At 40.2% G+C, this 27,816-nt stretch overlaps 1 protein-coding gene across 1 annotated transcript in view; it reads right to left on the bottom strand.

The window, feature by feature from the left end:
• Positions 1 to 556: 556 nt before the first annotated feature.
• EFHC2 (EF-hand domain (C-terminal) containing 2) overlaps positions 557 to 27,816 on the bottom strand; it is a 150,995-nt gene continuing 123,735 nt past the window's right edge. Inside the window, exons 12-15 of the mRNA XM_012642805.1 lie at positions 25,966 to 26,163; positions 24,140 to 24,232; positions 12,490 to 12,595; positions 557 to 785 (exon numbers count right to left, since the gene is read on the bottom strand). Coding sequence (XP_012498259.1) covers positions 684 to 785; positions 12,490 to 12,595; positions 24,140 to 24,232; positions 25,966 to 26,163 — 499 coding nt within the window. The 3' untranslated portion in view covers positions 557 to 683. The remainder of the gene's footprint in view (positions 786 to 12,489; positions 12,596 to 24,139; positions 24,233 to 25,965; positions 26,164 to 27,816) is intronic.

Raw genomic sequence — 27,816 nt, 5'->3', positions numbered from 1 at the left:
ATGAATATATTCCTGAGCTAACAAGCTGACTTTAGACAGAAAAAGGGCATTAAAAATATAAACACTGCATATGTTTCAATTTCTCTCCCAAATTTTTATGTGTGTGTGTGTGTGTGTGTGTGTGTGTGTGCATTGAGGAGGAGGTTCCTTTTATTCCCATAGCTTTACTAACTTCAGAAAATAAACACGTTCACTGTAGAGAGGTTTAAGAATTATTTTGATGAGGTGGGTTGCTACAAAACTTATATAAGTAATAAACATGTGTCAAAAAGATTTCAAAAAATGTTTAATAGAATCACAACTTATTGCTCTGATATAATTCGATTTTACACTGTCATGCGTAGCCATCAAAAGTCATTTTCTGTTCATATTGTGAATCAAATTATGTTGAATCAAATTATGTTGGATAGAAAATTATCATAAGATTCTTTGATATTAATAAATCATACATATTATAAAAATAGTCGACATTTTTAATGGCATTTTTAATAGTGCTGGTACATCAGCAATATAATATGATGTTCTGAAAAACTAACGTGACAAAAGAAGATTAATTGTGGTTTATGGATTTCCATTTAATATGAACCTTGTTCTTTTTTGTTTGTAATGAAATTATATCTACTAAAATAAACTTGGCAAAATTAGAGCAGTAAATCAAAGGGAATTGACCAAAACCAGCATGGTTAGTCCTCCTCTAAGCCAAGCATGTCCTTCAAAAGAGTTACATAGTCAATGTATTTCACAGGAACAGGTGATGGCATTCTAAGCCAAACCTCTTCACATCTCTAGAAAAGAAAAACAAAGATGAATACAATTAGAACCACATTTCAAATTGCAGTTTTGGAAATTCAACATCAAATTGTTCCTTGTCTTTATATAAGCTTTTGGTAAACAGTTTATTTTTAAAGTGGAAATTTTACTATCCACTTCAGGATCATAAGGACTTTGTGAAAGACTGGATTCTTCTCCTTGATTCTTCACTCCCTTCCTGTATTAAAATTACATGCCCACACTCTTTTTCATAGGACTTTGTAGAACCTCTCACGAAGTAGGAGTATGTTTTCCTGTCCCTTTGATATGAGCTTGACCACATGACTTGCTTTGGCCTATGTACTGTTAGCAGATGTATTATGAACAGAGGCTCTAATACGCTGGTGTCATTTGGCTTAGTCTTCTGTGCCTCTGTCTTCTGGGCCTCTGTCATCACCATGAGAAGAACATGGCCCACGACGCTGCTGGTCCCAGAATGACCAAGGTAGAACAAACCAGGCCCAACTTGCAGCATGGAGCCAAGCCCAGCTGAATCCAGCCAAGCTCAACTATTTACAGGCTCATAGACAAGAAAAATAAATGTGTTTTGTTGTGAACCACTGAAATTTTAAGAGTTGTTTGTTACACAGCATTATTGTAGTGATAGCTCTTCCTATACTCATTAAGAACTCAATTTTCAAAATCCAAACTGGTAGCTATACTGCTGGCTTGGTTACTGTTTTTTAGATTAACAATGAAAAGAGCACTGGATCACTCACAGTATGCTCTTCAGAATAAGACACTTTATATATGTGCATGCGTGTGTGTGTGTGTGTGTGTGTGTGTGTGTGTGTGTGTACACACACACACACATATATATACACTTTATACATTTAATATGTATAATACATATATATGTGTGTATATATGCACACACCAACTTTTTGAATATGCTACAATGGTCAATATTAATATTAACATGGGGGAAATTTCATAACTGTGGTTGCTTATAATTCTATTGTCAAGGTTAACTGTTTTATGTAAGAGGTTCTATATCTTTACTAGTGTTACATTAGAATCCAATTGATAATTATCATAGAATCAGAAGAGAACCAAGTACCAGCATTTCTAATGAAGGCATTTAAGTGATGATTTATGATGATGACGAGTTGGTTGCAGATCTTTGCAGGGTTATAGGAATCCTATAATTACCTAGTAGTAGTAGTAGTAATAATAATAAATGTATTGGATATTTACTATATGACAGGTACTCTTTTAAGTGTTTTATCTATACTAAGTTATTTTAGTCATCACAGAAAACCCTTAAGAGGTAGATGTTATTATGATAACCTATTTACAGAAAAGGAAACTGAGGCATAGAAGGGTTGAGTAGATTGTCTGAAAATCAAACCACCAGTCAGTGATGGAGCCTCAACTGCCACCCCGGTAGTGGGGCACCAGAGCTATGCTTATCTGCTGGGCCGAGCAGTGGAGTGGGCCTATCCTGAGGCAGCTGGCCCTCATCCTACAGTTGCTCCCATCGTTTTCGGCATGAAAAGTTAAATAGAAGATAATGCCGTTCTTGAAGTGACACTACTCTTCTTTCTCAAGAATGCCACCTGTAAGTGGTTGAGCTCAAACAACCAACCAGCAGTGTGAAGAAGGAAATGACCATTCAGACAGATGATGGCTAAACCAATTCCTAAGGGGTGTTCTGAGCAACTCATACCACATAGATCTTAGTAAAATATCCTTCCTGACACCAAAAAGTAGTAAACCATTATATACATATTAAATAATATGTTATAATCAATGGAGGCTGAGATCAACAATCATTCAAGTCCACTATTCAACATGTTCCCAAAAATTTCAGTACAAAACTTACAGCAATTTTTGCTCTTAAGTGGTATTTACAAATTCAATCTTGTTATAGAGGAATAGTACAAATATATGCACTCAAAATCACTATTTCCTGATAGGTTTTTAAAAGAAAAGTTTTCAATACAGAAATAATAAAATGAATTATGTAACTGATATAACTATGGTGGAATTATTCAGGGAATGTATTCTCTCATGAAACAGACCAGTACTAGAAGATCCTGCCTCATAGCTTATTAGGCAACAAAGGTGGTTTTGTTTTCATTTGTTTGTTTGTTTGTTTTTTGAGCAAGGAATGGTGATTTCAATGCTAACAATAAAAAAGAAAAAAATAGAACTTATACTGGAATCATGACAACTCAAGAATTTAGAGATGAGAAACAAATTTATTAGCAATAAGCCAGACTTGGGCAAAATGAAACTCAAGTTTCAGTTCATGAGATTTGAAATTAAGGATAATTTAAGATGAAAAGATAACAGTAGTCCATTTCTTTAAATTCTGACCACTTTAAACCCCATGGCTCCCACAAAGCTTTCCTGATGGCTCCAAACCCCACTGTGCTCTTTCTCTAGAATCAATACCACTTCCCTTGATTATTTTTCCTTTTGTCACTGTTCCGTAGGTTCCAGGTGGTAGCAACTTTTTCTGTCCAAATACTTCATAAATGCCACAGGCACATTTGTAGTGTTCGAGGAACCCAGTATCCATCTATTGCCAACCACTAATTTTAGGGAGATTTTCACACATACTGGCTTAAAATGGATTAATGAATCAAATTTGGAATCCAAGGGAGGGTAAGAAGCAGGAGAGGCTCAGGGGATGGGGTGAGGGAGGTGTCAATAAAGCAGAGGGAAAGGCACCTTCTTCATTTTGCCTATAATTGGATCTACCTAAGGGAATCACGTGGTCAGCCCCTTCATAAAATGAAAAGTTTTTGGTGACATAAGAAATCCCTACAACACCACTGCCTAATTATATTTTCTAATAAATCTGCAAGTGTTCCAAACATTATAGAATCTTTATGAAAATCTGGGCAGGGAGTTAAAATGTTCTGTCTTCACTGACCTTTTATTCATCCTACACTATAAAATGCAAAGAAAACTCCAGATCATATGGTTTTCCCAGCAGTGCATGTGAGTTTGAAGTGGGAGTAAATGTGTGGTACTTTTACAACAGGAGAGCTCATCCACAGAAGTCGGTCCCTCCCGTTCCAGAAGAGGACGAGCCTGTGTATGTCTCTGTAAAACAAACCCTTAGCGATGAACATTTGGAACTGTCTACGTGTAGCGGGCTCTACCAGTGCCCCTTCCTATCCCCTCACCCTTTCCACTTTGGCGCACACCAGCCTGCCTTCCAACTGCCAGCACCTGTGTTCCTTTGCCCTTGGGCTTCTCTTTGGCCTCTGAGGCCTGGTTTGGCTGCCCCTGTGTCAAGTCACAAGTGCCAAGGAATTATTTCCTTTCCTCTACTCCAAGAGCAGCATCAAACAATGACTGATAGAAATTGATGAATGAATACTGCAGCTCCCTTGCACTTTGGGTGGGATAATTCTGAGGTGCTATCCTCACTTGGGATCCCAGCATTTCCCAGCTGCTAACCTCCAATCAGCTACTTTTGGAACTGGTTTGATAATACGCCCTTTAGTAGCTCCTTCCATTCCCTTTCTTGCTCCCCTAGTTCCTTTCACTACCCTCCAAAAAACTATTTACACTTAAATCCTTGTATCCAAGTCTGCTTCTAGAGGAAGTTAGACATAGACACTATACAATTTTGCATTTATCAAAATTAAGAACATGTCTAAGAAAGCCATAGCACAGCTTGGAACAAAGCAACTTCCTGGCAAACTGTGGATGGATCTGGAGTCTCTAATGTGACTTCCAGATAACTCAAGAGACAGTGCCCAAATCTCAGAACAAAAATTGATATAATCTGGAGCATAAACAATACATGCCATATAGAGTTTTCTGGAAGAAGGAAGAACTATAAAATGCAAAGTGAAATTCAATGATACAAAATCATGATTCTAAAGTGTCTGGGAATCATTGTCTCCAAGAGGGCCCTATGACATCTTTCAAGCTGGCTGTCGTTAGAGCCACTTAAGATGTCAAACAAGTTGGCAATAAATTACTTGTTCATCAATGGTGAAAAAAATGTAGCTGCCGATCTGTAAAATCACACACCCTTGAAATGGGAAGCAAAGATGGCACTGGATGAAAATCCAGTAAACAGCAGCTGCCCAGTGAGAATAGCAAAGCTGTGTGTGAGCTAATGGGCCCTAGATTTATTTGCTCTGACATTTTTAAAAGGAAATTTAATTTGATTATGTCTCCTTCTTGTTTAAAATTTTCTACTGTAGTACTGGCCACCAGATGCATGAGGGGAAAAGATCGGGAGCCAATTAAATTCCATGCTTCACTGAAACAAGGTTATTTTTATTCCTCCCAAATGCAAGGCAGATAGAGTCATGTTAGTGATTTCACCATGTTATTCCCCTCCACTTGCTTGGAAAAGGATGTTTCTATGGGAAATATCTATGAATTTGTAGAAAAGGCCAATAGTGTGTACGGTACCAAAATTGTGGTTTTCTTAGATTTTCTTCCTTCTAATAAGGTTGATATGACCTTAGAAATAATCAAATTAGTTTGACAAAAATCATAAATGTAATTAAATTTAAGCCAATCAAGTTGAAATAAATTTTGGGAAGAGGACTGTGCAAATACTTCTTGAAATAATCAAGAGCATTCTGATAACATAAGGAAAAGCTCATATATAAAGTCAGGAGATTTGCTTATATTTCTGTCCATTTCTGTCTTTACAGCAATGCCAATATTTCACAATTGCTTCCCCTTGCCCTAGACAAAGCTTACATAGAGTTGTCATCTGTGTGTGAGTTGTAGCTAAAAGACATGTGTGGCTTCTAAACAGAAAACCTTTCCTTGGAACTGCATTCCAGAGCAAGTAAAATTTTCAAGGAGATATGGATTTTTTTGAGCTTGAGTGGTAGGCTTATGTGCACAATTCAAGTAGATGCCATCCAATGCATTAGATCAAAGTGGATTCCAGAAGTACCGTTTCCTAGTAGGTTATTGCTCTGTTAGTTAATTGGCATGTGTTCATCAGTTTTTTAAATCTAATGAGAATGGTTAATAACCTTTTCTTTCAACTATATTCAACCACAAATATTAGAAATAACTTTGCTTATTTAAAAAATTAGCACTAGCCCCTGACTTTATAATCCTTACCTTTGGGAATGCCTCTGAGTCTCAGCTTCTTATCTGTAAATTGGGAATGATACTTATTCTTACAAGGTTGTTGGGACAATAAAATGTCATAGGGAATTCCATGCTCTAAATCCCGAAAGGAGATCCTCAACAACTGGGGTGTCCAAAGATGTATCTGAAGGTGTACCCAACTGCCCCCTACTTCCCACTGCCAAGGCCCTATATCATCCTGTTGTGTGAGAGAGAGAGCTTTAGAGCTGACTGCTAATGCTTCTGCAGTTACAGTGCTCATAAAATGAAGCCACATCCAATTTTTCTCAGAAACGTCAACAGATAAGACGCCAGTCACACAGTGCAAGTTATAAAGTTTATATAAGAACCGATTTAGTGTTATTTTTTAAAATGTGACTTCTGAGATTAACCAGACAGGCTCCAAACAGTGGGACCTATTCTGCCAGTTTTATAGCCACCATCTGCGAGCAAGCACAATAGAATGGAAATGGGGTCTCTGGGCCGTGACAGCACCAGGGCAACATGCTGAGACCATAGATGGTCACATCATGGAGTGAGAGTTAAATTACAGCCCCATGGCTTTCCATGGGCTGCTGAGGGACCATGCAGAGGGACGACCAAGGGAGTCCCCTGAGAATACAGGCTACAGGCCATAGCCAACAGTCATGATGGGTGACAGTCAGCTTTCATCTGTCCATGTAGGAAAAACTCTCACCAAAGGGCAGCAGGACTAATCAAAGCTAGACTAGCTACGTGATAGTCCTCTTTAAGTTTTCCTTGTTTGTTGTTGGACCCTACTCCTATTAGCTGAAGGCCACCTCACTATCACACATAGGGGAGCCACATTTGCGTCTGGGGCACTGGTCCTGACATTCAGCAAACCAAGTTCCAGGAGCTGTTAGTCTGGACCTGGCTTTACACCCTGACTATGGGGTTTGGCCGCCTAAGCTCAAGGCTTTATTCCGGTAACAGACTGTGCTGCATCAGTCTCCATTTGCCCCTTAAGATCCATTCTTTGCCCTTTACATCCTGCTTTCTGCCCTGGGAGGCCGACCTCTGTGGATTGCATCACTCCCCAAGCTCCCTTGTTCTCTGGCTTCTGGGCGGGTTCAGCCAATGGGAAACAGCATCAGGAGATGGGAAAACAGGAGGAAGGAGAGGTCAGAGCATGGATTTTACTCCTCCTCAACCTGCTTCCTCCCTACCAGGCCATGGTGTGGGGGTGGCTACAGGGGCTACACTCCTCTACCTGCTGCTCCTCGGCTGGGCTCCAATAACACTGGCCCCTCCCTGTTCCTCCAGGCCTAGGGATGGTCAAGCCTTTCCACTCTTACTAGTCTCTGAGTGCTTCACTCCTCTGCTTGGTTCCCTTAACCCTACCCACTCCTCTGTCAATAGTCCCTTCATCAAATCCATCTCCAGGACCCCTTTGAGCATGATGTGTATTTCCTGCTGTAACTTCACTGGTATAGGGACTCAGCCTGCTCTGTTCCCTTGGCAGGGCTGAAAGCTTGGTTTGAGCCTGCTAACTGGCTCCCTCTGATTGCTGAATGGTGCTGCCCTCTAGATTCCCCATCACTGTGCTCCCTATTTTGGAGGGATGTCTGGCTGGAACTCTCTGATGTCTTGTACTTCCAAGGCTTGAATACTAGACCACCCCCCCCCCAGCCTCTGGTTGGCTGAAGCCCATGGTCCTGTTCCTGGTCTTTTGCCTGGGGGTTGGGAACTGCAGTTCTAGAGAGCTATCCATGGCATCTCTGGAACTTCCGCCAGAGCCAGACTGCCCAGCTCATATACTGGAGGAAGTATGCAGCTTTCCAACCCAGGCCTCCACCTGGGCTCAGCCTGCAATTCTTTGATCTCAAAAGACCTTTAATCTCATCACTTCACAGTCAGGTCTGGGGCACTTTCACAGCTTGATGTATCTATTCATCCCTGAAGTCCCACATGTGACTTTGGCTATGGCAGACTTCCCAAATGTTGGCAATCCCCAAAGGGGATTTCTCTGGCCAACTGGGCCCCAGGGACCCACACATCTGGTCTGACTCCACCATGCCCTCTTCTGGCATAACCATTCTGCTATCAGGTCCCTGCCACGGGTGGAAGATCACACAATAACCAGGGAACTCGGTGGGGAGGAGGCTGTGCCACACTGCCAGGCTCCTAGTTGATACCAAGAACAGTCAACAGGAGCTTCAAGAGCGGTTAGTTGCTGAGCTGTGACATACCATCCAGAATCCCCTTGGGGAGGAACTTGGTTGCTCAGCTGCTGACCCTTCGTGGATTGTCTCGGCTACGGAGACATCTTGGCTGCAAAGGGCCACATTCCCCAAAGTCAAATCTCTTTTTGAACCAACGCATAGAGATAAAACCAGGACATTTTGGCCCAACTCAGGACAACTCTGAAAGGCCAAATCCTAGCTCCAAAGCTCCCCATGGTTCAGCCAAGGCTGCCTTTGGGCCTGTATTACAGTTCAATTTTTCCCTCTGCCCACTTTTGTTTCCTTCCCCCACCTTCCATGGGAGTTGATCCTAAGGACATTCTCGAATAAACATCCTGCATGTTAGACTCCATCTGCTTCCTGGAGAACCCAACCTGTGACAAGCTCTGACCTAGCAGTGTGTCAGGGCATTATTAGATATCAACATTTAAGTACACTTAGGCGGTTCAGTAGATATTCTACACTACTAATTCTACTGTATGAACTATGCAACATTGTGCTCAACTCATTTACACTAAATATTTTCACATGAGATTATAGACTCACTGGTAACATTCCCAAGCTATTTTATATCCTCTTTATGCAACGATGACAAGTTTGGCAGTACCAAAGTGATGCGGACTCTTCAGAATCTGGTTAAATACTCATTATTGGTTTAATTGATCAGGTACCATTTTATACCTATTTTATTTTCTTTGTAATTGACTGAAAATGTCTCCTGCAGACCAAAACATTTCTAGGCTTGGTCAACAGAATGGATGAGACCCTATGAGTAAAGTTTTCACCATAAATGAATAAAAATTGGAAGAAACTACTGCTAAAGCACAGGCTATTTCTGATGTGACAGTCTTGGTCTACAACTGTTCTAACTCTTACCATTAAGGATAGAATCATCCATCCTAGCCTTAGAAGGGACTTCTCAGGGCCCATCCCACTTACTTGAGGAAGGTAAGGCATCTCCATTTCACAAACAGTAACAGCAGCTAACATTTAAGCCCTTACTGTAGGGCAGGTATTGTGACAAGTGCCTCATATATATTGACTCACTTACTCCTCACAACAACCCTAATGAAAGAACTATTCTTATCTCTACTTTCGAGACAGGAAAACCTGAAAGGCTGAGTAACTTGTACAAAGTCACCCAGTTAGTTCATCAGAGAGCTAAGGGTTTGAATTCAGGTCCCCTGTGATGGCAGACCTTCTATTTTACACTGCCTCTCTGAAGCACCTGAAGTCCAGGGCTCAGTACCTGTCCCAGTTGACAGAGTTGGTAAGTGATGAAATGGGGGCGGGGTGACTAAGGAATCTTTGCCCTTCCCATGCTGTGACTCCCCTTCCCGTGTGGGTGGTGATCCTTTTGTGGGTCATGAAATCAATTTAATGGGTCATGAACAACAATGAAAAGAAAGAGGTGAGGGAAGGGAGAGAGAAAAGAAAGGAAGAGAGAAAGGAAAAAAGAAAATAGATCATACTGCACCACATGTAGTCAGAATAATATTTCATGAAACTTTTGTTCCATTATATATGTGCATGCTGGGTTGTTATAAAAATGTCTTTCTTACTGTGGGTTGTAGTACAAAAAGATGATTAAATTTCATTCAAAATCAATAGTCATTAGGAAAGTAAAAACTAAAGTAATAAGACACTACATGTTTTCAGAGGCAAAAAAAATGTAAAGACAACCTGAATGCCTATCAATAGAGAAACAGATCAATAAATTATTGTATACCCATTCTGCAGCTATTAAAGAATGGCTTAGGTCTATACATATTAAACTAGAGGAATTTTCCACAATTAAGTAAAAAAAAAGCACACTGCAGATAAATGCATATGATATGATCATATTTTTGTACATGATGAAACCTCTAACATAGAGATGGTAGATTGGGTGGAATGGAAGAGGAAACAGAGAAGCAGAAAGTAAGGAAAAGAACAAAGGCTGTTGCTAAGTAGCAACACTAAGTATGTACTGTATATCATTCAGGGTCCCATAGGAAATAGAGGACATTTGCAAACTGTGTAAGTCGAGAAGAATTTAATAGAGTGACTAACTGCAAATTTGTGGGAAATGTTTAGAAAAACCAATGGGGATCCTCCAGTCCCCAAAGATTGTAAAAGCAGGGAGCTATTACCACCACCTGAGTCTGAAAGGGCATGTTAGGGTGGTCACCAGAGCCTGGAGTGGACAGCTATATGGAGAGAGCCTCTAGACAAGTACTGTGGACCTCAGGACCTTGGCTGAAGGAGGCAGTCAATCTATCATGACTGGCAGAGGGAGACAATTTCTCCTCCTGCCTTCTACTCTCCTGCTGGTGTATCCCATTGGCCAACTCAACTGGAGGCCAGAGGAAGAAGGGACCCATTCATGTGGCCCACAAAGGTCAGCTGCCCAGGACTGACCTGGGCAGGGTCAGAGCAGGGTAGAGGGCACTGGAAAGCAGTCCTAATGGGACACATGGAGGACAGCCAACACAGACTGCTAAAACATTAAACAAAAAGGTAGAATATAAACCCCATCTACCATTTTTCTTCTTTTATATTTAAAAATAAAATATTTATTTGGATAACAATTAAAAGGTTATCAGGGAAAATGACAGTATTGATTTGTTTTTGCAGTGGTATCTTGCATTTGAGTTAATTCAGTCCAGTATCTTCAATAATAATTATATTACAAAGATGTTTTTCTTTTTTATTCTTTGCAGTAAAACAGACCTGAGTTAAAATTTTGACTCTACCGTATACTTGATGTTTTTCTAACTTCTTTATCTCTAAATTGGGAATAATAAAAGTACCTATTGTTGCTATGAGGATTAAATGAGCTAAGAGGTTTTGAGATCTTAGTACAATGACTGGCACACAGTACACGCTTTAAGTGTTTGCTATTATTATGGGGACGATGGGATGTACAGAGCCTCCCAGTGAGTCTGCCTGTCTCTATCCGCCTTCTAGGCCACCCACCATCCAGCCAGAGCAAGTTCCCTTCCTTCAAATTTGTCAGCGGTCTCCAGACCTTCCAGGACAATATTCAAACCTCACCCTTGCAGATATCTTGAGCCTCATCCTTCTCAACTCTTCCTGTGGGCCTTCACTCCAGCCACAACAATTCCTCCTAGTTCTGTACAAGCACCATGCTGTCCCATGTCCCAGGGTGCTCTGTTGGGAATACCTTTTCCATGTCACATGTCACTTTCCTACTTTGCTAACTCTCACCACTCATCATTGAAATTTCAAGTGTCAGCTCCCCTGAGAATACTTCCTGTTCCCCTAGTCTGATTTAGAAGCAGCTTCCTCCTCATCCCACAGCATCCCAAGCAGGTTGTATCACACCACACTCCAAATCATGAGTGATTCCCCTGTCAGCAGTGGGCCCCTCAAAGGTAGCAATGATGACCTTTGTCTCTGGACCCTAGCTCAGAGCAGAGAATCTATTAAGGGTGGATACTTAATCCTGATTTGTCTGAAGATTAAATTTACAAATGAATGAGGTAAGTAACTTAACTGATCCAAAGTCATTCAGCTAAGTAAGTGGCAGAGCCAGAATTCAACCCCAGCTCTGTTTAACTCCAAACGCCACCACTGTTCCTCAACCATCTGGAAGTTCTGTGGCTGTCCTTGACACTCCCAGAGTAGCTACATGCCTGAGGGAACTCCCAAGGGCACTTGGACCAGCTCGGGCCAGAATGAGCTGGTCAGCAGAGACCCCGAGAAATAAATACGTCCTTTCTGGGAGTATCAACCACATGACATTTGCTTTATCAAGGGACTTTCCCAAGAAAATCAATTTCTGGAGCATGTTAAAATACAAACAAACCACCACCCACCCACCCACTCCTTACAGACAATTGGTCCAAAGAGATCGTGGAGAATTCAGACAATTCCACAATGTTGAGAGCACCATCTGATCACATGAACTTTGTTTTCCCTAACCAAGCATTTTTCCACAGAATTTTTATTTTAAATTTGGCTCCCCTGTGAAATGTGCATCCCCATACTCTATTGTTTCACCCTCATCAAACCTGTGTACACAGCCACAGATACTCTGGGGATTCTTGACATAAGACCATTTGAGATTTGCTCTTGTGGCTTATGATGATGTTACCAGAATCCCTTGATAACAGTGTTTATATCTATTTATAACTGTAACCTATTATCCTATTTTCCATATAATTGGATGTGACTGAGGTTAAAAAAAAATTCATAAGAAAAGTCATGCTCTTACAGAGCAGATGTTTGCTCAGCATAGTAAGTGAATTAGCCTTTAACACAAATACCCAGAAACACGTAAGCACTCTTTCCAAAAGCACCGATGCTAATACTTTACATTGAAAAATAATTTGAAGATAAAGGATGTTAAAAATGCAAGGGATGTAGCCATAGCTGGTTTTAAAATAGATGTTAATTTTACCTCTTTAAGGTATGGTTGTGCTTTCAATTCAGGCATCGGATTCGCTCTCCAGTTCAAGACACAGAAAAATGACTCATAATTTATTTGTCCTTCACTGTCTTCAAATCTGAAAACATAATTATAATATGTGATTTGGCTCACTGCAGAATTCAGGACCAAAATGTCAGCTTAAATTTTACCATGGCAACATTATATCATGTATGCTTCAATATCTGATGTTCTTATTTCTTATTAGTTTATTATCTGTTTCCGATCCACCAGAATGTAAATTCTTTGAAAGCAGGAATCTCACCTACCTAATTTACCAAAGTATCCCCAGCACCTAGATCAGTGCTGGTACTTGGCAGGTGTTCAATAAATATTTGTTGCAGTTATCACAGAAATAAATTTGCTTATTCAGTAATTAAGACCATCATTATATTTTGTTAAGAATATTTACAGGTCCTTTTAGTTTAATGGTTGATTTTATATGTCAGTGAAATAAAATGTCCTTATATTTCTTAAATTGCATGGCTTTTAAATCATTAAGGCAAGCCCAGATTCATTTTGTCAGCTAGTATATTTTTAGGAAAAATAAAAGGCATCTTTATCATGTATTATGTAGCCATGAAAAGAGATTATTTAGATCCACATTTGCTGTCATGGAAATATGTTCTTGATATATTTTTGAGCAGAAAGGAGGGTATAAAATAGTGTGTAGAGTTATAATCTCACTTTAGGTTTATATTTATATAAAAAGGCATAGAAAAAAGTCTGGTAACAATAGACTTAAGTATTAAGAATGGCTCTCTCTGGGAGAAGAGATCATGATTTTTGCTTTTTCTTTAGACTCTGCTGTATCATCTGAATTGTTTTAAATTTAAAATCAGAAAAAGTAACCCCATTTTTATTTTGAAAAGAAAATTAACAAATGATTATCCTGCACCATAAAAATATAGGTCAAAAATAATGAATCTCTTTGACTACTACTTCCTAATTATGGACATTGGCTCAAATTCATCCTTAACCATAATAGAGTTTTGGCCATTAAGATACAATAATTTCAACAGAATTGTTAAAATGACCTAAACACAAAATACTTCTTAGTGCAATCCTGCAATGCTATCTATCCTAAATTTGACCACATTGAGCCAATTTTTAAGGCTAATTATCATGTGACACCATTTTTATGCAGGAAACGACAAAGGTGGTCACTAAGCCATTGTTCCAAGCACCCTGCTCCAGGGTACTGCCTTTAAAACATACTCATCATCAGTCAAAATATTTTTTTCTTTTCTTCTCAAAGTATTAAGAAAATAACAGCTCATATTTATAAATTAATAAAAATTAACAGCAAAAACTTAATTGTTACAAGTTGAAGTCACATAGACTCATTGATCTAACAAAGTGGAATAAACAGAGTGATCAGAAGAAGGGAAAGGGAATTTTGTAATTCTTTTGTGTGCATTTTCTTTGGACGTTGGATTCTGGGGTACAGAATATGCTGCCCCCTACCACTGTTTACCCTTTGAATTGTAGCTCACTCATTATTTTAACTCCTTGAAAGGACATGCTCTGTTTATGGAAATATTTGTAGTCAAAATGCAGGACCCTTATTTCTTTTATTTGTGTATGTTTTGGAGGAAGAACTAAAACTCAATTTAAAAATATCTTGTAAGAAACTTTTCTTTAGCATGGAATCTTAAAGAAAGCATTTTCTAATACTCTGAGTAGGAGCTAAGATCAAAGAATGAGATCATGTAGGGCCTTTGACTTTTATTCTGAGGAAAACTAAGAGCCACTGGAACATATTATTCAGAAAAGTTATAGGACTTGCAATGTTCTGAAAGTTTGTGTCCTCCTAAAATTCATATGTTGAAACCTCATCACCAATGTGATGATTTTAGGAAGTAGGGCTTTGGAGAAGGTGATTAGATCATGAGGGTGGTGGCCTCATGAATGAGATTAGTGCCCTTATAAAAAGGACCCCAGAGAATACCCTTATCCCTTCTGCCATGTGAGGATGCAGAGAGAAGGTGCCATCTGTGAACCAAGAAGTAGATCTTCATCAGACACCAAATCTGCCAGCACCTTGATCTTGGAATTTCCAGCCTCCAGAACTGTGAGCAATAAACTTCTGTTGTTTATAAGCCACCCAGCTTATGCTATTCTGTTGGGGCAGCCCCAACAAACAATAATAGGATCTAACATATTTTCTAAAGATCACTTTGACTCATACACTGAAAGTAGAACATAGGGGGCAAGACAGAAGTGGCAAGGGCAGTGAGCAGTCTCTTGTAGGAATCCAAGCAAAAGATCACAGCAGCTTAAATGAGAGTGGTGACAGTGGAGTGCTGTGAGGAGTGGTCAATTCTGGATATATTTTGAATGTAGGATTCCTGAAGGATTATATATAGTATGTAGGAGAGAGAGGGAGAAAGAGAGAGAGGATTCAGGATGACTTCATGGCTTTTGCTTGAGCAACTGGAAAAATGTAGCTGCCCTAACTGAGATGAGAAAGACTGCAGAGGCTTCAGGTTGGGAGGCAAGATCACGAGTCAGTTTTGCATATGCCACATTTTGATGGGAAGTGAGCAATTGAGGCTCTGAAGTTCAAGGAAGAAGTCCATTTGAAGATATAAATGTGGGAGTCATTAGCCATATAGATGGTATTTAAAGACATAAAAACTGGGAGACTAGGAGACTAGATGAGATCTCCAATGAAATAAGTTTATCTGTTCTTAAAGCACAGAATCTGATTGTCAGTAAATTCCCACTACATAAATTATAGGAGGCACTTGTTCAATCCTAGATGTTTCAGAAGTCTAATATCCCAGTTATTTGGGGACCAGTCAAAAGACTACCAAATAGATTTAGGATCATGTCAGACTTCACTTCTCATATGCAATCCACTAGGCAGTCCTGTGGGTTTAACTACCATAGCATATTACAAATCTATTTTTCTCCCACTCTTTCACTACCCCCTAATTCCAAGCCACTATCATCTCTCATCTGGATTATGGTAATAACTTCTTATCTTGGTCTTGCTACATCTACTCTTACCTTGTTGCAGACCATCCTCTACCAGAATGATCTTTCTAAAACACAGATCGGATCAGTCAACCTCCTTGCTTGCAAGCCTCCAATGGTTTCCCAATCCACTTAGAACACAAGTTAAACTCCTTATCGAGACTTATAAAACCCAACTTAATCTGGCCCCTGCTGGCCTCTCTGATTACATCTCCTTGCCTGAAAACTCTCTCTCCCTGTTCGCAATGCTCCAGGTATACTGGCCTTCTTCTTGTTCTCTAATCATAATAAAATTGTTCCCAGAAATGCAAGGCATTTTTACCTTCTGGTCTCTTTGTCTGGGAAGTCTCAATTCAAATGTTACTTCCTTAGAAAGGTCTTTCTAAAGTTCCTCTTATCTGAGTCCCTATACCTGAATAGATCATGGCACTGGAACTTACAGGAAAATTTCTGGAAGTCACCCCAGGAAGTCCTACTATTAGATTTTGTTACCACTAACTCTGATATTTACCTGTTACCTTCTATCAACCCAGCCTTCTTCCCTGCTCAACTCATGATATGTCAGACTCAAAATATCTAATCATTTACCCATTTAGAAGAATATTTCAGAATCAAATGATATTTGGGAAGGATCAAAAGCTGTAAATGAAAGTGTACACAACTCAGAAATGATGTATCAAGATTTTTTGAGAAAAATGTTTGAAAGATTTCATCTTCCCCAAATCCCAGAGCCAGGGCTAAAGGAAGAGTTGAGCTAATGTGGTAAAACAATCTCAAGTTTTTCTTTTCAGTTCTGTCTGAAAGGATCTCAATGCATGTGGAATCCCCCCAAGGAGCACAAGGGAGAAAAGAACAAAGAATCTTTCAATTAAAAGCGATAAAACTAGTTAATGCTTCTTGGAAGAATTCTTTGCTCTTGGGAAGTGGATAGATTTGCAGTAAATCATGATGAATTGATTGTAAATATATTTCTCTCCATTTTCACCCAAATCCCACCAAAATGACTATAAAGGAATAAAAATACATTATAACCCACAATGAGAAAGGTAACTGGAAAAGAGACTTCAAAATTTTTTGCAAGATGAAAAGCAGACCAAGGATTGGTAACAGACTTGGCAGAGCTGAAGAAAGGAAGCTAAGCCCTAAATGTCCATGTTGGGTGGCAGGGGGCAGAGGAATGCTTACAGACCAGTCAATGTGGCCCACAAAACTCCTAGCGAGTGCAGACCCCAGGTGCCAATAAAGGCAGGGATAAGCTGTGGCACTGGAAACAAGAATTTTTTGAAAGCCTGAATAAAGCAAGAGCAACTGAACCCCCAAATATTTCCCTCTACATTGCACTCCTCCTTGTAGGGAGAAGAGGCTTGTTTTACAGAGAAATTCAACTAAAAAAGCTCCAGTCTTGGGGAGAGGAAGCATAATGCAGTGCAGAAGAGAGCATTCCATCCTGAATTGGAGGGCTCTCAGGCTCCTTCCTTCCTTTCGCCTGTTTCTAGAATGCCAGTAGCCATCCTTAAACTCTTCTCCCTTCCCTCATCCTACCCTCCCTCCAACCCTAACAGGAGAAAATAGGGTTCTTCTCTCCACACTCTGAGTCGTTCCAGAGAAGTCTCCAGATTCCAGCTTCTGGGGATTCCCTAATGAAAATGAAGGCTCAGGAGCTGACTGGGCAATGAAACCCACCAGCAGACAAGACATCCCTCTACCAGAGCATCCAACATTAAGGACAGAAGCCAAAATAGCAACAGAAAAAAAAGGAACCAAAGACAATTCAGGAAGCAGAGGGAAAGATGTGAGATAAGAGGATATATAATATTATACCCCTGCAAAAAGAACAGAAGAATACAAAAAAGGAAATTTTGAATGAAAAACATACTCTTGGAATTAAAAATACAATAGCACTAAAAAGGTGCAGTAGAAGGGCTGGAATATAAAGTTAAGAAAATCTCTTAGTAAGTTCATCATAATGAAAAAAGAAAATAACCAAATTTGAGAGATCTAAAATCGTAATAATAATAGTTCTCATAAGAGAAAAATAAAAATGGAGGGAAAGAAATTATTAAATAATAGAAAATTTCTTACAACTAAAGAACAGTCTCCAAACTAGAAGAATCTATCAAATGTTAAGCGCAATGAATCCATATATAGCCCCTGCCAACCCCCACCCCCACCGAACACGGCCCCATCACAGACTTCCCAATCAGGGATAATGAGGAGATCCTAAGAGCAACCAGAAAGAACAAACAGTAATAAGAATCAATATTATGTTAAATTTTCAATCATTATAACAGCAAGTTAGTAGACAATATGTAAAAATGATCGATCATGACATCATGCACACTATATGCGGTGTACACTTGCTATTTTAATAGCAGAAGCAGCTAGAGGGGCTGAAAGCGGCTGCTTCTTATGAATGCTTCTGGGAGGTGGAGAAGGATGTGGCCAGAGGCTGCTGTTGTTGGAAAAAGCATTTTAAGACGATTTGATGATTTTTGACTATGAGTATGTGTCAGTTTGATACAAATAAAAATTTAAAGAGTATAAAAATCAGATGAGAGACTCTGAAACATGCTTTTCCAGGTAGTAAACATGCAAAAGTCAGACTTGGAAAGGAAGGAGCATGTTCACAAGGAATGAGTCTCTCAGTCTTCCTCCCTGCTCTAAAATTCTGCACATAACCTCCTCCCCTGGACCACTGATGTAGTCAGATTTTTCAACCCATCATTTGGTATTATAACATGCACTCTAATATACACTGTGCTTGTTAGATGAGGTTGTAAGGAGAGAACGAGGATAAAAAGAAGACCTCCAGTTTTAACAACAATGCAGGCTGGAGGAGAAGGAGGCAGGGGAAGTGGTTCAGAGATGAAGAAAGGCTTGAGAACAAGTCAGCCAGCCAGTGTGTACAGGTTATCCCCGAATGTTATCTCCCCAGTCACCTGTCACGGAGGCCTCCTTCCATCTCATGACCACAGGCATCATTTGCCAAATCCTAGGCATCCTTTCAAAATATTTTGGAAAAGCCTATGAATCATATAGAAGATGTATTTCCTTATTTCATGGCCATGCTGTGCTTTCAATCAAATATGTAATCCCAATTCTTTACCGGAGTCCTCTACTTCACTCCTCTCCAAACGGTATTTGGCTCTTGCTAAAAATCTGATCCGTGGTCAAAGGACAAAGATTTGCCGCTCTGAAGGAGATTCTTTTTTAAAGGCTTTGAAGGCAATTCCAAAGAAGAACTTTCTATGGCCACATTGTTAGAATCAGTGCACAGCCTTCCAGGGTGACTGCCCTAAAGGGCAGCACTAATTCTGGCTTTTAAGTGTTTCTATGCTTGTTAAAAAGTCAGCCTCCTTACTTTCAAGTCCGAGCTCACAGTGCTAAAGTGTTTTCCTAAAACCTCCATAAATTCTTCTTTCCCTTTGATACTTGGGAATCCACCATTTCCTCCACTACACAAACTAAGAGACATGTTTGTGGAGGAAGGGGGAGGGAAGGCGATTCCTCTGGCTTCCCTCTCGATAAAATGACCCCCAAACATGCCTCCCAATGCCTTGCTAGGTGGGAGTTCTTAGAACTAAGTCTAATGTGACATCTGACTGATGTTCGTGCTCCCCCTCCCCAAAATGATGAATGGCTTGAAAACTGCAGAAGCCATCCATCTCCTTGCCCTGGGGAATAAAGCTAAGCTGCTTTATTTCCAGCCTCTGCAGAGGTAAAAGGCTTAGTGGCGGCTGTATTTTGCTGAAGAGGAACCTGCTTCCCCTCTGTTGCGAAGCCCATCTCATCACTTAGCAAAATGGGCTGGAAGGGAGGGAGGACAGTGAAGACCCATTTTTGACTCAGCTGTGTTTGGTTTCAGTTCATTACCCAGAGAACCCAAGGGTGCACCCTGAAACACCTGGTTTAAGTCTTCAAGGCCAGACACTTGAAAAAAAGTGGAGCTTTGGGTCCCTGCATCAGTTGATCACAAAAACTTAAGGTGGGTAAGATGGCATTGCTCAAGTTGCCAACGAGTAATTCTGGTTATCTCTAAATAGGCCTCTAAATTCCAGTTGGGATTACAGCACACATCTCCTTGGTGAGGTGGATCACAGCTGCCAAGTACAGATCGTACAGATAGTTGATTCTCTGTTGGTCCACATGGTTTGGGATTTTAAAAAAATTTCCTTCAACTACAAAGCACATTATATTTTGAAAAAGCAGAAAGCATCTGGGTGGGTAGGTGGATGTGACAGAGGGAGAGAAAGAGGAGGAAGGGAAGGAGAGAGAAAGTAAGTTGGCAGGGGAAGGGAGAGAAAGGAAGAAGGGAGAGAGGGAGGGAGAGAGAGAGAAGTGGCTTCTCTCTGAAAATTTCATCAGTGCACCAAATACTCTGCAACAATAGCAGCCACATGGCTCAAGCCTTGCCCTTCGGCCTCATTGCCAGGTATTGTTGGGTGAAATCACAGGAGTCCAAACCCTGCCTCTGGGAGGGGGCCAGGGGGCAGGGCTGGGCAGCCTATAATGAGATGATTTTAAAGCCCTGTTAACTTTTTCCATTTTAACTGATATTTCTGGATGAGGCACCAGTTCTCTTGGGAGGGCAGTTCTAAGGCATTCCATGGAACCCAAAGCCAGCTATAAAAGACTAGCTTGGGGTAAAGCTGCTGGGGAAAGATTTGCACTTGAATTTCCAGTTATTCCAAGTCTAGATTCAGGAGGCCACAATTAGGGGAGAAGGTTGCCTCTTTACTGCCCAGTCCCACAAAGAACACAGAATGAAATGACCTCAGAATTCTCTCCACCTCTTATGGTTTGAGAATCAGAATGTCTTGTTTATTAGTGCTGAGGATCACTAATTTCCAAATGAAGGCTCAGAGGGGTTGAGTAAATGTCCAGGGATCACATGGCCAGGAAGCAGCAGAGTTGGCCTGCATAGGCAGGTCTGGTGGACACCAAGCCCGTGTTCTTCTCCCCTGTGCCCAGTAACACTAGCACAGGACAAGTCTCTGAGGCTGCAAAGATGAATGAGATCTAGTTCCTACCCCTGGGAGCTCAGATAGAAGCAAAGGTTTAGAATATCTTAGGGAGTTGTAGTTCTAATTCCATTAGAGACTCATCTTGGCCTGGAGCATGCTCTTTCAGTAGGAGACTCTCCTTATACTTCAATGTTCATACTTACAAAATGAGAACTAATGCCCACCACCAATTAAAATGTACCTTTTAACATGCTCAAGAATTTACAAAATATTCTAAGGCCCTTAGCACTACATCAATACAGTGTCACTCCTATTATTAATGGGTAATAGCTACCACTACACAGAACATATAAGTCTGACGTTTTGTGCATTAGTGAAATGAATTCGTTTGGTACATAAGATGACCTTATACCAGCTCCCACAGCACAAACTGATGGGGGCTGAGGTAACTCCGTGTGAAACAATTTTGAAATCCTGATTCCAGATTGAGTTGTACTAATAAGGAAAGATCAAACTGAATTACAAGAAAAATGAGAATGGAGTAGAAGGGAAATCTTGGTACTGAAACACAAGGTCAGGAGAAATACATGGGCAATAATCACTGGGTGAAAGAAAGCACATCCAACCCTCTAGCCATACTGTTTTTCAGCTCCTCATCTCAATTCACACAGCAGGGTTACGTGGCTACTTAACAGCTGCCCAGCTCCATTCAAGGCAGGTAAAACTACCCCTGGGCAGAGTGTGCATTGAACAAAATCAACAAACTCCATGCCTGCCTCCCACGGGAGACTGTAGACGTCAGAGGGGGCTCTGGCTTAGCGTGCCATGAGGGGAGGGCTGTGCACAAAGAGACTCTGGTCAGGGCTCTGTAAAGCCCTGTGGAGTCTGTGGGGAACAATAAGAATGCAGAATATAAATGTAAGCTGTGGGCTGATGGGCCCATTAGGAATTAGGGCAGTCTTTGAAAGGAATCTGCGGAGATGATGCAAAACACCAAGCATGTGACCCAAATCATGGCAGGGCATATTGAAGGGAGAGGGGAATGGGAATGAGACATTTTCTAATCTGATTAGTCTGAAGTTTCCCCTGAGTGTGGAGAAGGGTCACTGCACAATTAGAGGCAAAGTTAGACTGAACATGGTCTGCTTAGTGGCTGAGAGGAATGACCTCCTCAAAGCTAAGCTAGGCTTGGAGGCAGATGTGTTCAGAGACTGAGACGGCTTCGAAACAAGTTGTGAAATAGTCTTTCTGCATTTAATGTCACATCGTAAAGACAAAGACAAAACAGTCTGCTGAGAGAATGAGAGGATGATGACTTGGTGGCCTTAGCACTGGATAAGAAACATCTAGGTCCTCCAGAGGCCAGGCTCCCACATTACTGGACTTTCCAGGACAACTCTTCCTCAAGGCCACCAAGAGATAATCTAATAAACATCCAGAGCTTCCTGACTAGAAGACAGCTTAATGTGTGAAAGGCATTCAAATCCAACTGTTGAAAAATAAGGCTTTCTCTATATAGAAAAACACAAGTTTCTTCCAGTTCATTTCTAAATCAGAGAGTTTGGTCTATGATCCCTCACTACAACTTCTCTTCTAGTCACCAATCAATACTTAGCACCAGGTACTGTGCTGGGTACTTTATGTATGTTATTTCAATTAATCCTGAGACCCACTAGGAAGTAGGTACTGTTATCTCATTCTAGAGGTAGGGAATCTGAGGTTCAGGCAGGCCAAAACTCTTGCACAAGATCACGCAGCTAGTAAGTGGACTCAAAGAATATGAGGGACAAGGCAGGGGGGTAAAATTGTCAATATGTGACAACCCACTGGTTATTTATAGGTGGTAATTCAAACAGGTGTCTGCATATTAATGAATCAAAGGCCAAGTCACCTCCCTTCATTACAACGTAAGGGACAAAAAGAGAAACATACATAGTGCTGTGAGAATTCTTAGGAGGAGATAATGACTCCAATTATTAGCCAAACAAATGCAACAGGGCTTCGTGGATGTGGTGCCACTTGAAATGGGTCTTGAAGGAAGAGCAAGCTTTCAGCAGGTGAAAAAAAAAAAGGAAGCTGCTTCCCATGGAAGAAACAGCAAGAGGAAAGGCAAAAAGTGGGAAGGCAGGAGGTATATGTATGAAATGCTAAATGGCCCATTTGGCTGGACTATTGGCAACAGGGAGAGGAGCTCTGGGGGTGTGATAACTGTGCAGAACCCTGACTCCTAGGCCTGTCTACCTCATCTCGGGTTCTTTACACCAGGATGACCTACTTATCCCTCATGCCGCAGCTAGCAAACAAAAGCAAATAGAGTTAAAACAAAAACAAATTCAAAACAAAACAAATAGAGTTGATAGTCTAGAAAATCACTCCAGGTTGATCCAATGCACACCCACATCCAACCGTATTTGCCCTCTTCTGGATTCCTCTCCTGACACCTTGGACCCTAGTTCTCCCACGTGAAATTTGGTTTTATCTGTTCCTTTGGTTTCTCCTTTTGTCTCAGATGAGGACTCCCCACACCAGCCCCCGCTTGAGAACAGTGCTCCAACTGACAGCCCTAAGCCCCGCAGTGGAGAGAGAGCTTAGTTCAAAGTTAAGGAGCTGGTCTTTTCTGAGAGAGCAAAGAGATGCCACAGAAGGTTTGTGAGTAGAAAAGTGACACTATGACACACATTTTTGCTCTTAGAAGATATGTAAAGATGCATTAAAAAATTCAGAGACTGGTGGAAGAAAGATTAACATGGTGGCCCTGCAGTATTCAAGAGTGATGATGGTGGAAATGGAGAGGATGCAGGCAGTAGGAAGGAGGTAGAATTGTAAGGACATCCTAATCTACTGGCTATTTGCAGAAAATAATTCGAATTAACTAGAGGCAGGGGATGTACATTTGAAATGTTCAGGGATCAAGTCACTGCTCTTCTTCATGTGACTTTGCGCAAAATACCTCATCATCTTTATATATGAGATAGGAAGGATAATAGTTCTGATCTCACCAAGTTGTTCTCAAAAGTAAATGAGATAATGTATCCAAAGCAATTATCACAATGCCTAGAACACAGCCCAAAATGTTAGAATTATCAAGATATGTAAGTCAGGGAAGGAGCTAGAGTGATGCCATAGGAAGCATAAAAGATGGCCAGAGTCTAGGTGGCTAGGAGGGAGGGGCCAGGAAGTCAAAACTCAGGTTCAACAGAAGAAGTGATGTGTTTTAGAAAGCAGTTCACCGTGCTCTCCTTTTATGACAGCATAATCTCTAGACTTTACATCTGCTTGCTCTAGCAAGAGAGAGTACCATGCTAATAACCCTAGTTCCTCTTACTGGATGTCTTTATCTATCAGGAACTACTTCTTTGAAAAACCTGCTCTGAATTTTACATCTAACATCCTCATAACCAATAAAGTTGTACATTTCATTTTGTCCCAGGAACCTATGGATATGTGAGTATTCATGTTAAAAAGATAAAATAGTAACTTATAATAGGTTCTCTAGCATTCATAATTATGACTAACTTTTCCTTTTGTAACACTTAAATGGAAATATGTCATCAAAAATATAATCAAAACAGTCAAGGGTAAATCAAGGGTAATTAAAGGTAGTTGTAAAACCAGGAATAGTCCCCCACACAAAAATACACAGGACGATCCTCACCGTGGGTGGAGCTCTTGCTTACCTGGACAGTAAAGATTCTAGAAAATCATCCTTCAAAGGTAACCTGGAGGATTTGCACAGCCTTCTGATGTCTTTTCTGGGTAATACATTTTTTCTGTATTAAAACAAAGTAAATGGCTTTTATGTACCTTGTATCCCTTTAGAAACAATTACATGCTATAGGAATGAAAATACAGATGTCACATTCCCTAAGAATGTGCATGTGGAAGTAAGATGAAAACTGGTGTTGGAATTCACAATAAGGAAAAACAGTCATATAGCATTTCACCAAATTTTTCCATTTCAGAGGTCACCAGATTCTGTCCTTACAAAGATCTTTCCATCAAGATGCAGATTCTTGGTTGGTGACAGTACAGCTTATTAAGGCTGCAGCCACAAGTGTTGCTCTAAGTAATCGATCTGCATTCTTGACCACTAGTCAAAAATGGTTCTGATATTTGAAAACATCTCTTAATTTGATAGGCATGTAGAGCTTCCAACACAAGTATGATATGACTTGAGGGTGTTTTTCTGGTCTTTTCCTTGGACCCAAACCTTATAACCTAGAAGCCCTAGCTGAGGCTTCAACATTCACTTCAATTTTGTCGGATGCAAGCAGTTTTCTCTAGAGCAGCCCAACATTTATTTTCTCCAGCCTGCTGGGGGCAAAGAAATGCTTGGCCAATGTTCTCACTCAGCCAATGCTCTTCCAGGTGTCACACAAAATCAGAACTAACAGGAAAGAAAGTGGGCTTTCTTCTTTGCAGTGAGAACATTTACATCTAGAATCAAAGCTTGCTGGATCTGGAGGAACCCCAGGCTACCTGATCAAGCAGCTCCATTATTCCCAAGAGGTGTTCCTTTAGTGAAGGAGGGTCACACTTCTCACCCTGAAGGAGGGGCACCACCAGGGTAGAAGTCAGGGCCAACGTCACGCAAAGCTCAGGCCACACATCCTCTAGGAGGCTCAGGGAAGCTTAAAGACTTTAGGAAAAATATATCTTTATAAAAACTCACTGAGGATGCATTATGAATTAGGGGAAAAAATCAGATTCATTTTTAAGACAAACTATGGGACCTTCAAAGATATTTAGGGTATGTAGCTGGCCATTTAGGTAAAGACTTCACGTTCGGGGATGAGGAACAGAGTCACAGGGAAGAGAGATGGCAGTGGTGTGCAGCAACAAAGTTAGAAGCTAGAGTGAGAACTAAGATTTGCTAACTGAAGATGAAACCAATAAATTTACACCCCCCCCACTATATTGGGTCTGTAAGTAAGATGAATATCAAAACATATTAAGATGTTTGTATCCAATTGTATATAACAATGACTTAATGAAGCTCAATACCCACATGATCAATCTATCAGAAATAGATTATGCTGAGCTTCATTATTTCCAAGAAGAAATAACTTCAAAGAAATTCTAGGTAAAAGTTTATTTGCAAATTCCCTGACCTCTTTGTTATAAAAGTCACATTTATAAATCCCAGCCAGCACTAAAACAATGGAAGAAGATAATATCTCAGAATTAAACCTTCTTGCATCTTGATTTACTATGTTTCAGTTGAAAACTTCTAGAAAAGAATGAAAAGAAAATGCAAGGGAGCAGCTTATTCTTTTGAAGATACAGGGCCTCCCCTATTCCATGAACAAAGCTCACTGTCACTGTGGAATATTTGTACCCATTACTTATCCAAAAATGATTTAAAGTGGCTTTGCTAAATAGTAGAGTATGACGAGACATGCCAATTTTCTTTTTGCCCTTTCTGATAAAATATAAATTCCTTCATTACTCAGGTTCGCAGAAACTTGAATGATTTATTAGAATCAATAAAACAAAAGCTTACTTTTCTCGATCTTGGTACACACAGTTAGCAAGCAGTTTGTCGAAATTCTCAAAATCATTTTTCTTGAGCTGTTCATGGGCCTGTGCAATTATGACATCTAAATCTGGACACGGTTTATCAGGTACACGGTAGTGACGTGCAATGGTTATAACCTCTTGGTCTGTGAGTCTCCCAACAGTTAGACTCATCAATATTTCTCTGTAATGAATATGGAAAAATATTCATAAAATGATGTCTAAGAACACAGTATTTTACCTCTCCTATTAAACAGATCCAAATTCCATTTACAAAACTTTTAACAAATGCACAGAGAAAAGGTAATTATTTTTCTTTAACTTAATTCCTCTACTTAATTTAGGAGCAACAGGAAGGCACCAATGCTAGAATGGAAAATCATAGGCACTGTAGCTATTATAGATAGCTATAAATTTATAAATAAAATAGCACTTTTTCCCAGAGTCAAACTTGTACCAAATAACAGCCCGCAACCAGGAAGCAAATTTTTAAAGGCCTTGAATGGTCAAAAATCTGTCACTAAGTACATGAATTTATTCAATGCCTATTAATCTTCCTTATATAAAATAATGACAGACTTGGGTTTCTGGTTTCCCAGGGTATAAAATTTATAAATCAATAAATTAGAAAGGTGCTTTGGGATGGGGAAAGCATTCATGCACATTTCTATAATAAAAAGTAAAAACTGACACATCCTGGAAGTGAGAAAAAAATAAGAGAAAAAAATGAAAAGTTAAAGAAGTTATGTAAAGTATGTAAGGGAAGAGCTGTCTGGGTCTTGAAAGGGCAAATGACACTGAGATAATGTGGCAGAACTAAAAATCCAAACAACAACAACATTTTAAAGATGAGGATCCAAAGTCCAACAAATTGGTTGAATTGTTTTCAGTGAAACTCTGTATGAAAAGCCATAAACTATGCAGCATACATTAGAAAGAATGGTATCAAAACGGTTAAAATGGAAAATGTTATGGTGGTTACATGAATAAGCTTCTACCGTCTAGAAAATTTACTTACCAGAAATAATTTAATTCCCAAGAATCTTAAATAAACAAAGGAATACAAAACTTTATTTGCTCTCCTGCTTGCTATAGAAAGGTCTTTCAGAATAAATGCTTTTAGTTCTTTTAGATATTTCTGGTCATTATCTCTATCATTTAAGAATTCTAGGTTCTCCTAGTCAAGAATTTCGTTAGATAGAGTCTAGAAAAGCCCACAGCCACAATGTTGACTATCCGAAAGAACTGCATTCCACCTACATCCACCTCGCAAGTTTTCTGGGGGTTTTTGTTTTGTTTTAGTTTGGTTTTGCTTTCGTATTTTTAATGGGAAATGAAGCAAAATTCAACCAAGAGGATCCCACAATTTCAGCAAAGTCACATCAGACAACCAATTAGTAATATTGGCAGGAGGCTCACTGTTTGGAAAACGCTGTAAAAGGCACTCTGGCATCTGAACTTTTCAGAATCTATAATCTACTGGAGCTGTCCAAGCATACGGGGATGGTCTCTCAAAGCCACAAACTGGTAGGGCCACTTAAATGAACTGAGTAATAGCAATAACAACCTCTGCCATTTTTGAGTACTAGCTAGGTGCCAGGTCCTGTGCTACCAGGTACTTTTGGCATGGATCATCTTATCTGGCCTAGGAGGTAGGTACTATTATATTATTATCCCCATTGCACAGATGAGGATACTGAGGCACAGAAATGGTATGTAGTCCACCCAATGCCACAAAAGCCAGAATGCAAACCCATGCAGACTGGCTCGAAAGCCCACGCTCCTGCCTACTACTCCATCCCTCTTCTGTTGGGACACAGAGGATGGAGTGGTCCAG

This window comes from Propithecus coquereli, unplaced genomic scaffold (assembly GCF_000956105.1).
Source record: "Propithecus coquereli isolate 6110/MARCELLA unplaced genomic scaffold, Pcoq_1.0 Scaffold188, whole genome shotgun sequence".
Taxonomy (NCBI): domain Eukaryota; kingdom Metazoa; phylum Chordata; class Mammalia; order Primates; family Indriidae; genus Propithecus; species Propithecus coquereli.
This window is presented reverse-complemented; position numbering and strand designations above follow the sequence as displayed.